This window comes from Alexandromys fortis, unplaced genomic scaffold, assembly GCF_014885135.2.
Source record: "Alexandromys fortis isolate MF-2015 unplaced genomic scaffold, M_Fortis_MF-2015_v1.1 scaffold_65, whole genome shotgun sequence".
Lineage (NCBI taxonomy): Eukaryota > Metazoa > Chordata > Mammalia > Rodentia > Cricetidae > Alexandromys > Alexandromys fortis.
Genome location: NW_026067986.1, coordinates 713795 through 731657, shown reverse-complemented (window position 1 = coordinate 731657; position 17863 = coordinate 713795). Strand labels below are relative to the sequence as shown.

General features: G+C 45.3%; 1 protein-coding gene across 3 annotated transcripts; it reads right to left on the bottom strand.

The window, feature by feature from the left end:
• Positions 1–760: 760 nt before the first annotated feature.
• Tmem237 (transmembrane protein 237) lies at positions 761–16993 on the bottom strand. Of its 3 annotated transcripts, none has more exons than XM_050159359.1 (13): positions 16909–16993; positions 15691–15722; positions 15100–15110; positions 13666–13722; positions 11976–12113; positions 9260–9377; positions 8384–8541; positions 6038–6161; positions 5579–5770; positions 4731–4804; positions 3848–3938; positions 2867–2988; positions 761–1378 (listed from the first exon to the last, which is right to left on the bottom strand). In XM_050159359.1, exons 1-13 carry the CDS (start codon positions 16939–16941, stop codon positions 1317–1319), a joined length of 1212 nt encoding a protein of 403 aa, XP_050015316.1. In that variant the 5' UTR covers positions 16942–16993; the 3' UTR covers positions 761–1316. The 3 variants fall into 3 exon arrangements, with proteins under 3 accessions (XP_050015316.1, XP_050015313.1, XP_050015315.1); XM_050159356.1 differs by having other exon boundaries at positions 16861–16973; XM_050159358.1 differs by having other exon boundaries at positions 16351–16968.
• Positions 16994–17863: the final 870 nt, after the last annotated feature.

Below are 17863 nucleotides of genomic sequence, written 5' to 3'. Positions count from 1 at the left end.
CAGAGCCATCTCTCCAGCCCCCACTTTCTTTTCTTAAGGTCTCCCCATTGACGTATGTTATAGGGGCTCACAGGCAACAGCTGGAGAAAGATTGGAAGTGTGTGAAAACAGCCTTTTCCATGTGGAATTTCCCAAAAACCTGAAGATATCTGACAGAGAGTTTGAGAATGAGAATGGTGAACTTTCACCAGTGTTTCTTGTGGCTCAGAAGAAGAACCAGGACCCTGCCACCTCAGCATTCAAGAGGTTGGGGAAGCAGGATCAGGAGTTTGAGGTCAGTCCGGGATACATAGCGAGACCCTTTCTCATCAAACAAACAGAAACACCAGGGGGGTAAAGATGCGAACCAGTGGCAGAGCACCTGCCTAACAGAATGAGACTCTGGGTTTGCTATCGCCAACTGTTAAAAAGGCGGGGGAGGGGGAGGATGGGGGGGAAGGGAAGACACTCCATAGGGGTTAACCCAAAATCACAGGGCTGAGCTGAGTCATGGCTCGGCTTCTCTTTTGCTATGTTTGAGTTTATCGCTGCTGCTTTTGGTTTCTGAAAAGGGCTCTTGTGTAGCCCAGGCTGGACTCAGACTTGCTAACAGTGGACGGTGGCCCTGGCCTCCTGATTCTCCTGCCTTCGCTTCCAGCCACACAATACTACTCCCAGCCCTTATAGCTGCTCTTCCAAAGCTCCTACAGATCCTGACGTGCAGCCGGACAAGTGAACAACTGGCACAGATTTTAAAAGAGAAAAATAAAACTTTAAAAAGCTTTTCAAACGGAAATATATCTGTTTTATTAGCCATAAAGAAAAATATCTTTCAATTCAAATTATAATTATTACATGATACTCAGATTCAGAAAACACAGATTTTATACTGTAGTGTGTTCAATAAGGAGACTAAAAAATACAAAATGAAGGTGTTTCCCCTTCCACCCTATTCTCTACATTTACATTGGAACGTGATGTGTATTTTGTAACACTGAAGTTATGGCTTTTCTAAACTGGTGCTTTTTATTATGATTATGAATATAGCAAATTTGAGAGAACAGGATCAAACACTTCCCCCTGCTTTTTTAGCCCATTATCTCCTGTGTGGCTAAGGTGGCAGACAATACTATAGAAATTAATGCTGGGTATAAAGACCAGATACGATTTAAATGTTTTTCATAATCTTCACAAGTCTTTCAGCATCATATAACAAAAGCTCAATTGCACACACGCACACACACACACACACACACACACATGCACACACGCACGCACACATCTTATAAAAACAAGAGCGAGGAAGTGCGGTCTTTGCTGCAGAGGCGGTGTCGGCACTATGAAGATGCCTGGATTCCCCTATCAGGGCACTCTTCCACGTCAGAGAAGAACATCAGCTCTGGAGAAGAAAATGAACACACCACACTTTAAACACTTTCCCAGCTCTTCAAAAAAGAGTCTTGCAGCTTAATAAATACTGATTTGCACGTGGTAACGCAGGGTCCTCATGTATGAATTCTTCAGGGAGGCTTCTCTTATCTAAATGCTAAGCTGGCAGCAAGTGGACACGTTTTATATTTTTAGAAGTTCAAGTTTTAAATTCATTATAAACATCTTAAAAAATATAATACAACATAGACAACGAAACACATCTTACCAAGAAAATTAAGTCACCTAGACAGCCCAGGATCACTGAAGATGATCTAAGTCTATCGGGTAATTTAAGATGCAGGGGAGGAGGATCCAGAGCTAACGTAGGGTATCTACTAAAATACCTCGAATTTGTGATCCCATTTCATCTCCAAAAGACTCAATAAGCTGGGTATTCCCCTCATTTTGTTTTTGCTTTTTAAGTTTACCATTCTTCAAAGACAGCAGTCTCTAAAATCCTTGCTGCGCACCATGCACGCTGTAACCGAGACAGAACCTGCACAAGCCAGCCAGATGCGGCGTCAGTCTCGGCAACACCGGAGCGCAGGTAGTTCGCATTTTCATGACTGACTAGTGAACAGTGTTTCACACAGAAACATATTATTAAAATGTCAAGAAACAGAGAAAAATTAAACCTTGAAATACAAAAATAAAACTCCTTTGACATAAACCATTAGATACAAAAATTCTTCGAATGAACAAAAAAACATACCTCGTGAGAAAAAAAAACAGCAAAGTACACTGAGTGCAATGTCATTGTGTATGAATACGTGTGTACTGTACACACGTTCACGAGTGTGTGCATGTTGTGGTGCACACACACGCAGAAGCGGGCAGTGGATGTCAGTGTCTTCCCCCGCTGCTCTCCCCTCACTGGAGCTCATCAGTTTGGTTAGGTGGCAGACATGAGGTAACCACGGTGCTCACATATGAACGGATGGCAATGGGGAGGCCCTGCCAAGCAGCACGGTGTCCAGCAAAGCGCCAAGTATTCCTGGAGCTTTTGCTGACGATCAGCTGTCTGCTAAGGGGAGCTCCCCTTTGGGTGTTCTGAAAAGAGTCACGGGTCTAGAGATTGGTGACTTCACTGGGCACTGGGCACACTGAGGGTAAAATAGGAACGAAACAAGATTCTGTGCCAACGACTCGCTTGTGCGTGACAGGGGTGATACTAGCGAGTGTGACGTCATCGAGTGAAGAAGGCTGAGCAGGACCCGAGCGCTCCGAGAAGGCACACGGGCCGCATGCGCAGAAGGCTGAGGCCCCTCACTAAGTGTTCCCAGGCTCCAGCCCTCTAGGCCCTCCTCCCTGTTTGCTCCACCATCCTGAGTCCTTGTCATTTTCATTGTCCTTCTAAACATTTTATTTTAAATGTCTTTGTTTTAATAGCATTATTGGAAGACTTCTAAGATGAGGAGAGAAATTTCAGAATACTTCTATCTTTGTATTTTAATACCTTCACTAAGATCCATGGCTGGTCTGTGAGACAAAAAGAGCCAGGATAACCCAACCAGAAGGGCCACCACCAGGTTCACGATGATCCACGGCACAAGAATCTGCTCCTCGGTTTCTGCTGCCCTGGGGAAAAGAGAGGCTCATCAGAAACGCCTTCCTTTTTGCTCGCTCGTCCAAATGTAACGATTTTATGAACTTCTAAAAAGTGCCCTCTCATAGAGAGATCCCAAGTGTGAAATAAAATCTGAGTCTCCTAAAACAGACAGAGAAAAGACCTCAGAACACATCTGAAGCGTCTAAACAGCTCTCTGTAGATTAGCAGAGATGAAAAGTTGGATTCCCCTCAAGAGTCCTGACCGTTTCCCCTACACCATCATGGCAATCTCCCCCACTTGACCATCCTCTCCTTCTGTCTTAGCCCACCCCACCCGCGCTCTCAGAACAGACTGGGATTCCAGCATCCTGCCACCCCCGCAGCTGGCCGCTCATCTGAAGATGCTGGCTCCCCCGTATTCTCTTCCTAGAGCAACTTGCTCAGTTCTTGGCCTCTACTCTGGTCACCCAGTGTCCACCACTGCTCCGTGGTCTTGAGGGCTCCACCAGGGGTAAAGGCACAGGGCACCTCCAACCCACTACATGATGGCTCACAGAGTTAAACATACTTCTGAAAAGAACACAGTTCCTTTAAAACTGCAGTGAGCTGGGTGTGGTGGCTCTGCCTGTGATCATGGCACTTAGGAGGCACAGGCAGTATGATCAGGAGCTTGCAGTTGGCCTCAGCCAAAGAAAGAATTTGAAGCTAACTTGGGCTACTTGATACTACATATCAAGAGAGACAAAAGTAAGGCTATAAAAAGGTCATTATTCACTGGTGTTTTCTTCTCGTGGTTTATTACAAACAGAACCGTGGCCTGGTTGTGATCTATGTATGAAAACGTGGAGAAGTACCATAGCAACTGGTAACACCTGTGTGAATTCTTACCAGAGGCTCCCGTTAGCAGGCGGCGTGTACAGGTGGATCCTGTCACTTGTCATCTGCTGACTCAGAGACAGTATTAGAGCAGCAAAGTACACTGGGAAGAAAAACAAAGGCCAAATCACAGCGGTTTGTACAGGCACTTTACGGTCAGAGTAACCCACACCTGGGGCTGGGGACAGACTGCACAGAAGTTCACTTCAACAGGAAGCTTTCTCTTACTGGACACGGACATGGCACAGAGTGTAACAGGTGAGCACTACTTTATCACTACAGCTGGCCAGAAGGAGCCTGGAAGATCTCCTAAGAATTTAGATGACTTGCTCCAGCTGCTCAGACTAACTAATAAAATTCTTGTAACCCAGAACAAATGTATCACAGATTGCCAGAAACACAGAAATAGCGCTTATTACTCAAAGGCCATGCCAACTGTGTCTGCCCCACGCCAAGTGGAAAGAACAGGAGCCAGATAACTATGAAGGCCAACACAGCGAACTTTGTTATTTTTGGTGTAGGGAATGAACCCCAGGACCTCACACATAAATTCAACTTCTGAAAATAAATGAAAAACACTTGGAAGCCAGGCATGGTGGTGCACGCTCGCAAATCCCAGCACTGCAGGGAGAGCAAAGAGGACGAGGGGCTCACGGCAATCCTCAACAGCACAGGGAATCCAAGGCCAGCCTGAGCTACATGAGAGAGCCTGCCTCAAAGAAAAAGAAAAGTTCTATCGAAGTTACTCCTATGTTTTAAATTACAATTTCCCTGACTTATAAGTAATGATTCATACAAAGAAATAATATTAAACGTCTGTAAAATACTTTTCTTGATTCAGAACGACAGTAAGACTCCTCAGTTATGACAGTCATCAAGGCAAACTATTACTTACAGAAAGAAGCTAAAGCTGTGGGCTCCAGGGCCAAGAAGTTCCGGATGGCTACTGAGGTTTTCGCAAAGTCGGTCCTGGAATGAAATGAGGACGCTTGTCACTGTGCGCTGTGACTTCCTCCTTCGCTACCTTGCCCTCCTCTAGTCGGCTGGCACCAGGCCCACGGTCGCCGGCCAGTCGGCAAGTGGAAAGACCGGCTAACCTTCCTTACAAGGCCACGTCAGATATCTAATATTGAGACTATTCGGTATCAAGTCATCATGAAAAAGCAAACTAACTCCCATCTTCAAAAATCATGAATTTCCTCCTCTTGCGGTAGATCAAGCTACAGTGCTGGTTACATTTGTCTACCGACACGAGCTAGAGTCAGCTGGGAAGAGGGCACCTACTGAGAAGATGCCTCCACAGGACTGGCCTGTAGGCAAGCTGATAGGGCTATGTCTTTGATTAAGAATTGATATAGGAGGGCCTAGCTTCCTGTGAGCGATGCCATCCCTGCGGTGGGTAGTTCTGGGTTGTAGAAAAAAGCAGGCTGAGCAAGCCATGGAGGGTAAACCAGTAAGCAACATTCCTCCATGACCTCTGCTTCAGTTCATGGCTCCATGTCCTGCCCTGTGAGTTCCTGCTGTGGGCTCCCCTGGAGGGCACTGAGCCATCTCTCCAGCCCTGCTGATTGCTAACAAAAAAAAAAGGGGGGGGTCGACTTGTGTTCCCCAGAGTAAGTGGTGACTGTCTAACCCTGGTACTCGTGCAGCTGACGTCACCTGCAAACAGACATAGTTGGTGACACGTTCTGCTCTCCATCTCTTCCTGGAGACAGGCGGGAAGGAACCACCACACAGCCTTACCTGTCAAAGGCTGACACAGTGCTCAGAGCCAGGAGCAGGTAGAGGAGGCTCTGGAACGGGTACGCCAGGGGCTTGTACTGCTGCAGGAGGTTGGAGAGGCCAGACAGCTGGTCTCCCGCCAGAACATAGATCACGACAACGTTCCACACGGCACAGCCAGCCAGGAAGCCGTGAGAAAACAGGCCAATCATCCTGCAGGGGAAAAGGTTTAATTATATACCAATCCCTAAAATAAAAAGGTAAAGAATATTTTAAAATCTCTTCACACAAAGTAAGATTCAACATACACTGAAAAGAGCAAGTGGACTGTCTATAAAAATAAACCTATAAATCTATTTCTTTACCATTATAAATTGTCAATTTTGTTTAAAGTACGGAACAGCCGAGACCTTTCTCTTTTGTTTTAAATGATGAAATCCAATTCACATATGCTTAACGAATGTCAACAAACAGCGTCACCTGAAAGCTCGGTGCACTGAGAGGGCCACATCCCGAGTGGTCCAGGACGGCTTCACATCCATCAATATGTCTATGTTTTCTGTGGTCTTTATCAGCTCCGAACGGTCTGCCGCGTGAAACCTCCCTGGAGGGTAGAGCAGAAAAGACACGATCGCCAGCGTGACGGGGCTTGCCCGCCATCCGGGCACTGGGGAGGCACTGGCAGCAGGCTCATGAGTTCTGGGTCATGGGGGCTGCATGAACCTCTGTCTCAGGAACAACCAAGGGCTGCAGAGATGGCTCCATGGTCACGAACGTTCTTCCTGGGGACCTCTGTTCAGACCCCAGCTGCAACTCCAGTTCCAGAGGGAGCTGGCACCTCTGGCCTCCACAGGGGTTTGCACACGCATCCACACACCCACACACAGAGTCCTGCACAAACACATATAAATAACTGAAATAAAATAAGAGGAAAATAAAGGAACCTGGAAGACGGCTATTGAGGTAAGGATGCTGCCTCAAATCAAGCCTGACGTCCTAAGCTCAGTCCCTCGACCAACACAAAGAGCAGAACTGACTCCTCAGAGCTGTCATCGGACCTCACATGCACGTCACTCATATGTACCAAACAAGCACACGAGCGTAAGAAAACTAAAAGGAGGGTAAAACTAAGATGGAACTGTTGTTGTTGTTGTTGTTAAATCTAAAAATTCTCCTTGGCTGTAAGTATTTTTTCTTCTTTCACCTTTGGCTGCTTAGACATACAATTTCCTCATCTTTAAAAAAAATTGTGCAATGCCAAAAAGTTTTGTTCTCAAGCCAAAGTTGATGTTAAAATAACAGTTTTAGGAATCAACAGTATTTAATGAAATACATCAATAAACTTTCAACTCAGAATTAAACTTAAAAGTCCTTAGCATGGGGGCTGGAGAGATGGCTCAGTGGTTGAGAGCATTGCCTGCTCTTCCAAAGGTCCTGAGTTCAATTCCCAGCAACCACATGGTGGCTCACAACCATCTGTAATGAGGTCTGGCGCCCTCTTCTGGCCTGCAGACACACACACAGACAGAATATTGTATACATAATAAATAAACAAACAAACAAATAAATATTATTTAAAGAAAAAAGTCCTTAGCATGACAGTCTATAGAAGTAATTTAGAGACTTTAGGAATATTAAAATTAAAATGCTGGAGACTAGAGAGATGGCTCAGTGGTTAAGAGCTCTTGCTGCTCTTACAGAGGACCTGGGTTCAGTTCCCAGCACCCACATGATGGCTCGTAACCACCTACAGCTCCAATTGCAAGGAATAGATGTCCTCTTCTGACCTTTGTAGGCACAAGACACACATGTGGTACACAGGCAAAACACTCACACACATAAAAGAAAAAATTTTCCAAAAATAAGTAATTTTTTTAAAAATTAAAATGTTTACACTATCAAGGCAAGTAGTTATTTGAAAAATTCTTTAAAGTTCTTGGGAAAAGATGCTGGAGAGTACAGTCTTCTGTATCCACAGAAAAGATGCTGGGGTGTGTGCACAGCTTCTGTGTTCACAGGAAAGATGTGGGGTATTTCATAAGGTTCTCCTGAGACTCAGGAGTGGGACTTCACACTTGCACTGCTTAGAGGGTTCTTCTAGATGCAACAATCCAGAACTGATCTCAGGAAGCGGGCAAGACTCCACCTCAATTATCCTCACAAAACCCACTGCTCACATGTTTTGAAGGATGAAAGAATAATTCATTTTCTCAAAAAAAAAATTACCAGATAGGGAACAGAACCCCTCGTGCCTTTTGATCAGTTACTCAAATAGGGAAGTTTTTACACTAAAGGAAATAAGAATAAAAATTCTGGGTAATACTGCTAGAAAAAATAGGGGAGGGATTGGCCCAGTTGGTAAAATGCTTGCCTTGCAAAGACAAGGATCTGCCTTTGACCCTGAGAGCCTACCTAAAATTGTAAGGCATGTTGGCCATGCTTGGAACCCCAGCATCCAGAAGCAGAGACAAGACAATCTGGTGAGCACCAACCCAAAGAGAGATCCTGTTTATTTAGTTTTTTCATTTTAAATATTTATTTATTATGTGTACTGTGTTCTGCCTGCATGCATGCAGATGGTTGTAAGCCACCATGTGGTTGCTGGTCATTAAACTCAGGACCTTTGGAAGAAGAGGCAATATTCTTAACCACTGAGCCATCTCTCCAGTCTGGGAAAAACAGTTTAATAACAGTTTTATGTGTCAATTTTTGTTCATACTTTTAAATATTTCCTTCATTCAAGTCATCGGAACTATACTTACCAGGTTAAAGATATCCTTCTACAATATTTAGAGCAACTGTATTCTAAAACGAGAAATTACTTACGGCTTTTTTCCACAAATACTTTGCCGACAGGCTGGCTGACGCCAGTGGGTGCCGTGAACCGAGAGTGCTGTTCTAGCGTACGTTGCTCATCCGTAATGATGTCTTCATCTTCCACGCCTAGCTCATTAGCATACTGTAGTTCTGCTGGCTGGGTTCTCCTGAAATCAGGGGAAGTCTTTGAAAAAACAGATCATCCCTGAAGAAAGGCCCACATTAAAAATTACCATGGAAATAATGAAAAGAGTCCTAACTCGTGAGCATGAAAATATGCTGGTTACTCAAACAGATCTGCTATGAACGCAAACTGCCTGTACTTCTGCGGACCTTGGTTTACCCAAACAGATCTGCTATGGACACAAACTGCCTGTATTTCTGTGGACCTCGGTTTTCTCACCGAGAAAACGGTCACTGGCTGGATGCGACTTCCCTGGCCTAAAGTTATAAAATTCTAAATGTAACTGAAAATTGTTCGCAGAGTCGTTTTTAAGTACAAACGTCAATGTTTTATAACTTCTAGGGTATTATTTTAAAGTATACTCTTGTATTCTATATGAGACTTAACTTCCTTTTTTAAAACACAATAGTTATGCTGATTGCAAATAGCTCAAACTCTATTAACATGAAGAACAAATCACAGCAGCTCATCTTCAATGACTAATCTTTACCTCGCTTTTTGCAACAAGCATGGAAATATTTTCTTTGTTTTTAAGCTTTTTTTAAGAGACGACTCCTTAGGCTATGCCCATACACTGGTCTCTGGCTAGTGTTCTATTCCTAACTCGTATCTCTGTAACACGACTCATCCGGACACACACAAAGACAGTGTTCTCCAGCACCACCTCCTCGAGAGAGCCACAAGGACGAGTAAACTATTACTTTGCCTTCCTCCGCGGTTTGGGAAGAACGGCCTCCGCAGGCGGCTCCACCTCGATGCCATTTTCATTCCGCAGTAAAGATGGACTGGACGGCTTCTCACTGAAGGACGTCTCCAACTCTGAAAATGAGATGCATAACATGACCACAACGTAAAGACAGAAACAACACACGGCCTCCTGACCCTCGTAAGACTGTCAGTGGCACCAATTCCTTTCTACTAATGCCAGTGCTGGTGTTTGAGACGGGGTCTCATTATGTAGGCCAGGTTCATCTTGAACTGTCTGCTAAAGGCACGGCCCAACATATGCAGCTGGATTAGATTTCTCAATGTTTTTCCCATATTTGTGGATATTAAATCTTGAAATTATAGTATAGAGGTGTAAAATGTTTTGAATGAAAAACTTGGCCAGGTGTGGTGGTCATGCTTTTAATTTCAGCACTCAGAGGGCACACACAGGCCAATCTTTGTGAATCTGAGACCAGCGTGGACAACATGTAAACCCCAGGCTGGCCAGGGTTACAAAGTGAGACCCTGTCTCAAACAACTAATCCCATGTCTCTCTGCTCCAGACTCTATGCAATCAGCGCCTGCGGTCCTCCAGGAGCACAGCAATGAACCAGCCAGGGAAGGCACTTCTATTAAGTTCTCCCTGTGGCTAACCTGTGTCTGCAGGGCTAGCCTCGGATTTACTCCACTTTGTTAAGTCGGTCCACTGCCCCTTCTGATAAAGGAATACGCATTCTTAGATGAGAAACAGGAAAATCATGTTTCATTCTTTTTTTTAAATCTAATCACTGATAGCACTGCCAACTTTCCCTGTTTTCACTGTGCATGTGTGCGCTTAGACCTATGTTCTGGGTTGAATTACGCTCCAGAAACACACATGTAACTTTTGTAAATAGAGTATTTACATATTTAGACAAGTTAAGACGAGGTCATGCCGGGTGAGGATGAACCCTAATCCGATGACTAGTGTCGTGCATGAAGGGAGTCATGGAAACAGTGGAATGAAATAAGGTAGGACAGGACAGCGATTGGCATGATGCTCCCACCTTCAAGAGATGCTGAAGAGCATCAACAATCCCAGGGAAGGAGTCGGAGCTTCCTCTGGGCCACCAGCACACAAGTAACAACATGGATACTAATTAATTATGAAAGCTTGGCCTTCAGCTTAGACTTGTTCCCAACTAGCTCTTATAGCTTAAATTAATCTGTTTATATTAATCTACGTTCTGCCATGTGGTTACCTCCTCGGTACTGAATGCTTACTTCATAAGAGTCTCACGCTCATCGCTGCCTCTCTTCTTCCTCACTCTCCCCACAAGTCCCTCCTAACCTCTCCTCCTACCTATTGGCCATTCAGCTCTTTATTAAACCAATCAGAAGGCACTTTAGCAAAGACACATCTTCACAGTGTACAAAAGATTTTCCCACAACTTTCCCCCCTTTTGTCTAAACAAGATGGAAAGGGTTGAACTCTAACACTGTAAAAGTATGCACAGTAAGAACAGCTACCAGGTAAGAATTACGTTCACACTGTCCAGTCCATTTGTACTTGGCATATTCAGAGAAAACATTCTCTTATCTATCCTATCTTGATGAATCCAAGTGTTATACCTAAACCATTTTCTGTCACAATTTGTAGAAATGTAAAGCTAATATCCTTTCATTATATCAATTATTACAGCTGATTCTAATTAGACATCTAAACAGACGGAGGCAATTTGTGCTTCTACTCCTATACCTGTCCCATTAACATTAGATTTATTTGATTTTCATATTGTGGTCTTTTTTTGATACAAGATCTTGCTTTGTAGCTTAGGTTAGCCTGGAATTCATTATGTAGCTGGCCTATGCCTTGCAATCCTCCTGCCTCACTCAGCCTTGTCAGTGCTGGGATTACAGGTACGTATGATGCTCAGCTCAACACTAGATTTTCTAATTTAAAAAGCAAATAGCATTGCCTTCTTGATATGCATGCATACACACATGTACATGTGTGTGCGTGCGCACGCAGCGTACTTTTGTTTACACAGAGAGCACTGCCGGAGTTACAGATACACCATAAACGGTGGCTGTTGTGTTACGGAATGAATACCTGTGCACTGTGGGAAGATGTGCCGCTGTGACTGGTGTCATAGAAGGCCGACTGGCCAGCAGCCAGGCAGGAGAGATGGAAGAGCGGAAGGGGAGATGCCATCGGGGGGTAGAATGAGTTGGACACACATCACGTGGTAGGGTGCAGATTAATAAAATTATGGGTTAATTTAAGTTACAATAGCTAGGGGACAAGCCTAAGCTAAGGCCAAGCTTTCATAATTAATAAGACTATGTGTAATGATCTGCAGATGGTGATCCCAACAGCCCTATGCTGTTTCTTACTTAGATTACTGTTAGTACAGAATTTGTCCTACTAATCTGAAGTGTCCACTTCACTTACTAAGTTCTTGCATGCACTGATATCTGAGCTTTCTCTTTTATGTCTGAATTTTTTACTTCTTCTCTCATATATTCCATGACCAAAGAGGCCTGAAAAGAACCCTGAAGTCATCGGAGCCGAAGTGGCGGTTATTTTAACTAAGGGAGCAAGAACCCATATACGGAAACCCGAATACGGGAACCCAAACATGGGAACCTGTCTATGGGAACCCGAATACGGGAACAAAGCTCTAAATCACAACTCTGCCTCAGTCTAACCTGGGTTTCCTCACGTACCAGGAGGCGGCCTGATCTTCTTCTGTCTCCTGGGAACAGGAGCCTCTGGGTGTCCCTTGAGCTCCTCAGCTGGTGGTTCACTGCTCTCAGATCGCCTATGAGCAACGGGCTCAGCAAGGCCTTCTGAAGAAGCAGGACCTACAGGAGAAAAACGGCCATCTTGAGCAGAGACCACTGAGTTAGAAAGAAGATGGGCAGGGACACCTGCAGTGTTTTCTGTGTATCAGCACCCTCTCTTTTCTGAACTGTGCCCTGATGACTTCATGACCCCCTCTCTAACTTTGGGCTTTGTGATGGGAAAGAAATAGATGTGGGATTAGGAAAACTTAGAACGAGAGGGTCAAAAAGAAGCCCCGCAGGATGAAGAGGAGGAGGAGGAATTGCCTCACAACACTCAAAGCTTTTAAAAGGTGCATACAATTGAAAACTAACAGAACAGACAATGCTCCTGCCTCCTGCACCCTGCCCTAAGAACTCTACCGCCTCTACCGCTCCTTCCTTCATTAGAACGTCAGCACGTGGTGAAGTCATCGGGAATTATTAACTGCAGGTAGCAGGTCAATTAGCAGTTGCAACTTTTCCCCTAATGAAACCTTTTAGCAGAATTTCAACATAATTTGGGAAATTTGAATCACCCTTAACCACCTTCTCTCGCCTACTGCCATTCCCTAGAAATAAAAATAAAAATATACCAAGAACAGGGCGAGAGCTCTTAGCCTCACTGGCCTTTAGAGGAAGGCCAGGTGTGGTTCGAGATGCAGGGGAGTGGGAGATCACTTGCACAGCACGTGGGGGTCTGGGCTCTCCTAGCACTGGGAGAAAGTGGCTGAGAAACACAAGTAGAAGATGAGCCACTTTCCCATTCCTGGAGTCATGAATACTAAAGACTGGCACTGCCCTATTCTGGTAGGGATTTAGAGAAGGTGGCACGCCCCTGATTTACGATGGCAGCAGTAAGAGAAGCTTCCCTGAAGACGTGCAAGCAGAACCCAAGCATCAACAGTATACATACTTCCACCGCTGGCAGTCAGCTTTAGAAATAGACTACAAACACACACACACACACACACACACACACACACACACACACACACACAGGCTTTTTGACTTCTGAGAGGGGTTAAGGAAAGGGTGAAGTTTAGGGGTCAACTAACGGTGACGTTGAGGTTCTAAGCCCACTGGGAAAATACTGAGTAGCGAGAACTGACGACTGAAGGTGACGGATTCTAACTGTGTCGAGTCTCGGTTACTCACAGACCATCCAGAGTCACCAGTTAGGCGACTGAGGTGGAAGGGGTCATGGCCCTGCTATTATTAAAGCCTAAAAACACTGATGATTTGACCTGCCTTCAGGGTCTTGCTCTAACGGAGAATAGGAAAGTTAAAAATCCCAGGTCTAAACCCATTATTGTGTTCAAAGGTCTGGAACCAAACAGAGCTTAAAAACACTTATGTTTGTTACCTAGGAACAAAAGACCTGACGGGCACAGCAATACTGTAAACATCAGACTGGGTGGCACAATATTTTATCCTATGAAGAGCCTGGTTACCCTCCAGGCTGCACATGCTTGCCTGCCTGTCCTCAACACATCAGTCTGGTACCCGAGAACCTGGGCTCTGTAATCTGTGATGTTGATGGTGCTCAGTTCCTGGGGAAACGTGCGATCTCCCACAACACAGGACATCTTACCTAACGTGCTTTTCGTTCTGGGTTTCTTCTTCTTAGGATGGCTAGGTGGTACATCTTCTACGGAGACAGAAAGAACAGCAGCGAGAATGGCAGAACATCAGCTGGAACGGAACTTCTGATAAGAAAAGACGTTCCCCTCGCTTCTCTGGGACCAACCAGCATTTACACATCAGGGGGAAAGGTTATGAAATTGACAAGGCCACCTGCCGCCATGCACAGCATGGTGCCAATAATACATGGTCCCCCAGTGCTGCCTACAACTCTGACTTAGAAAGTGGGCTCAAGACCTGGTCCCATTCAGTCTCCAGTCCCTTGTGCTGAGGTTTGGTCGAGACTGGTTCTGGCCAGGAGGCTGAATAGAAGTGATTTGTGTCTGTCTGCAGCACTGAGGGGCCTGACCTTGTTGACCTCAGAGGGTTAGCAGGGTGACACCTGTTCAGTACTAGGACGGGAGTGATATGTGTCACCTGGAAGCCCAAACACGGAAAAGGCGGCTCCAGGTCAGGGAAGAGAGCTTCACAGTAGGACCACAGGACCATGTGACAAAAGCGGCCTAGATCTCAGCACATCGTTACCAAGACAACCGCTCTGAACTTTGCACAATAGCTTTGCAATTAACCTAGTAGGGCTTTTTATTTTTAAAAATAATGTTTATTCTATGTATACACATGTGCGTGCATGCGTGTGTGTGCGCGTAGACACGCACACCACAGCTTATATGTAGCGGTCAGAGGACAACCTGCGGGAGTCACTTCTTTCCTTCCGCCATGTGGGTTCTGGGGACCCAACCCAGGTTCTCGGGCTGATGCTGCTGGTGCCACTCTGTATTATTTCTAACAACCTTGAGAAGATACTAGGAGAATAAAAATCTTGGAGTTATCAGTGTAGCATAACCTTGCCTACCCTGACTAAAGGAAAAAGGAAAAGTACAGTCTGATATAGCTCTCAGCAAGTGTTCTCTGGGGGCTGCAGAGAACAATCTAAACTATATGTCTTACATAATTTTAAAACAGCAGTCACGGAAGTTTGTAACAACAAATGGTTACTGTTGTTTTATAAACTAGATTCCAATTCAATTCTAAATAGAGCAAACTAAGGAGTCAAAATATTATTATTATTATTATTATTATTATTATTATTATTAGGCACGGTTTGGCTGTTACCCAAACTGGCCTTCGACGCCTAAGCTCAAGCAGCTCTCCTCGCTCAACCTATAAGTGGCTGGCCTATCTGTGTACGCCACTGTCCCCAGATTCAACCCCACTGAGACAGGTTCTCACTCTGCAGCTCGCACAGGCCTCCAATTCAGAGTCTCCCTGCCTTGGCCTTCCCAGAACTAGGACTGGCATGGGCCGACCACGCTCATCTCATCTCCACGCTTGTCTTAGAACACCAAGGCTTAGGAGTTTTCACACCAATAGTAAACACACTCACCTTGAATCGCACTTCACGTGGCCCCAGCCAAACGGAATCAGCAGGACAAAAGAAAGAAAGAAACTTAATTATTATCGGACTGAAAACTGACTTACATCATCACAACCTTAAAAATACGACTAGCTTTCGCATACTGTCAGTTTATAAACTAGTTTATTATCTGTAAGACGCATTCTGTTTAACAGCACTGCTTAAAAAAAACCTTTGAAAACACAAATACGTATTCCCTTCTATTCACTAATTAAAGGGACTAAGCAGATTAAGGACACTGCTGGTTATAATCGGCTTCAGCCCTGATGGAACTGTTCCCGAAAACACAAGGGCACCAGGAGAATTCTCGTAAACAGGACACGAGAACACTCAAAACGGACCCATTATTCTATCATGCTGGATTAAGGATTTCTACTATTTACAACAATTATTTCTCAAGATTCAAATTTAATTTTTGCCTCCAAACTTTTAGGGAGAATTTTCCTAAAAGTTCCAGGAAGGTTTTTTTCCCCTTAAGCACTGTAGTTTTTCAAATTAATTTTGCTACTTATTTTTACATCTTTAAAGTTCAATAATGAAACGACTGTAAATTATTTTTACCTCGGCACAGGTGGAAGGGCTCGTGGAGGATGCTATAGGAGTAAGGGAAAGACAAAAAAAAAAAAAACTCATAAATAGATCAGTTATTCTCTTCAAATCTTTTTAAACTGTTTATCAGTAAAACTTGGGAGGTGATGTGTATGTGTGCATTTAGATATGATGAATAACTATCTATATGGAATAAAAAGTGCCACTTTACTTAGGAGAAGTCTCTCTGAGGTTATTTGAGCTGAGACCTGCATGATAAAGGAGCCAACATGATGGGCAACAAGGATGGAATGTTAAGGCTTTCAGGCAATCCTGGGCTCAGAAGGCTCCAGGTAAAGATCATCAAGGCTGGAGCATAGTAACCAAAGATGGCAACGCAGACGCTGGATTAATTAGGGCTTTGCAAACCAAGGGAAGGGATATGGGTTTGCTTTTATTTTATTTAAGTAGGAAGCCAACTGAGGTCTAGTGCTTTTTAAAGAGTTATCTTAAAGAGAAATAGAAAACATATTTTAAAACAGAGAAGACTGAGGTTCCGGTATAATTTACGCTGCTCTGAGTAAGAAAAAAAAATCACGTTTGCAAGTTCAGGGAGCATTAGTTAAGAGCCTTCTGAAACCTTTCAAAACAGAATACCAAGCACCGGAGAGACACCTCGGCCATTAAGAGCACCTGTTGCTCTTGCAGAAGTTCAGTTCGGTTCCCAGCACCCACGAAGCAGCTCGCAGCCATCAGTGATCCCGGTTCCAGGCAAACGGGCAGCCTCTTTCTGGCTTCTTTGACAACCAGGCACACAAGTGATGCACATAGATAGATGTGGGCAAAACATCTTAAATAAATAAATAATAAATAAGTAAATCTTTAACAGAACTGAATAAATAAATCTTTAACAGAACTGAAAACTAAACAGGTGCCTAGCAGTCAACTTAATATCGCAAGCTATCTCATGCTGCTTGAGAGGGCACTGATTCCCAAGGCTTAAATGTTGGATGCACTTGTTTTTATCCAACTTTGCAATCCATTGTGGTCGTCATCCAAACAGAATCATGAAAATGATACAAGACTGAAGGAGGCCCTAATGCCACCGAGCGGGACCCAGCCCACCTAGTGGTCCACGTCTCACAAGTCCCGCAGAAACGACCCATCTCGCCCATCCCGAAAAGGCAACCCGACGGCCCTCACAACCAGGATGGCTCCACAGACGACGGCAGTCCGGCCGCTCAGCAGTACCTGAGCCTCGCTAACCACCTGCTTCTTCCCCATCGCGTCTCCAGGGCCCGCGGTGGAGCAGCGGGAGCCGCTCCCGCCCCGCCCACCCAGGCGCAGGCGCCGAGCGTCATCGGGTTGCGCCTCCCGCCGGAGCGTCCCCGCACCTCGCGTCATCAGGATGCGCCTCCGCGGGCGACTTTTGGCGCTGCCGGGTCCGCACCCGCACTGTCCCTTTTAAACTACGCTGGAAGGGGAAGCATCGCCATTGGGCCGACGTTCACCGGAGCGGAGGTCGGCGTGGTTTGCCCGGCGGGACCAGGCCCAGATTCAGACGCCCCGCCGGCGTCGTCATGGCAACGCGGAGACGCCGGGCCCGGTTGCCACCCTGCCGGGGAGCTGTCAGAGGGGAGATCCCTAGAGCTGGGGTACCGTACCGGGCAGACGTGGACTAGCCAAGACTAGATTCCCTGCCAACCTAGAGTGTAATTCATAGATGCAGTTCTGACCGTTTCTTCCATGGGAACAGCCGTAAAAACGGGTTCTTAGCAACCACAACCTGTAGCCAAATCCCGTCCTACCTTACTGTCATGCAAAAACGACTTAATTTTCCCCCGCATTTGCTTTAGACACGGTGTTTACGTTAAGAAAAGGACGAGCTTTTTTAATCCTTTGGTTGTCATTTTATAAAGTGGCGTGCAAGAGGAAGACGCCAGGCGACAGAGTTCACTTGGAGGGGTTTTTATTAAGGGAAAGGGAATGTAAAAAGGGGGAAAGAGAGACCTGCCCGGGACAGGAGCAACAGAAGACGGGGGCAGGGAGACAGAGAGACAGGCGGGCAGAGGAGGAGGGAGAGGAGGAAGGGAGGGGAGAGGAGAGGGGGGGGAGAGAGAGAGGTTTTTTTTTTTTTAAATCTTGTAGCATGGAGGGCAGTGTGGCTATGAAGAAGATGAACAGACGTGGGTGCAGGGAATGCCGC

Excerpts from the sequence above, each read along its gene's own strand:
- Tmem237 (XM_050159356.1), bottom strand. The coding sequence starts at position 16,941 with ATGGGGAAGAAGCAGGTGGTTAGCGAGGCTCAGGTACTGCTGAGCGGC. Across the intron at positions 9,378-11,975 it reads GAAGATCAGGCCGCCTCCTG|AGTTGGAGACGTCCTTCAGT; the intron begins GTACGTGAGGAA and ends TCTCATTTTCAG. Across the intron at positions 4,805-5,578 it reads ACTGTGTCAGCCTTTGACAG|GACCGACTTTGCGAAAACCT; the intron begins GTAAGGCTGTGT and ends ATTTCATTCCAG.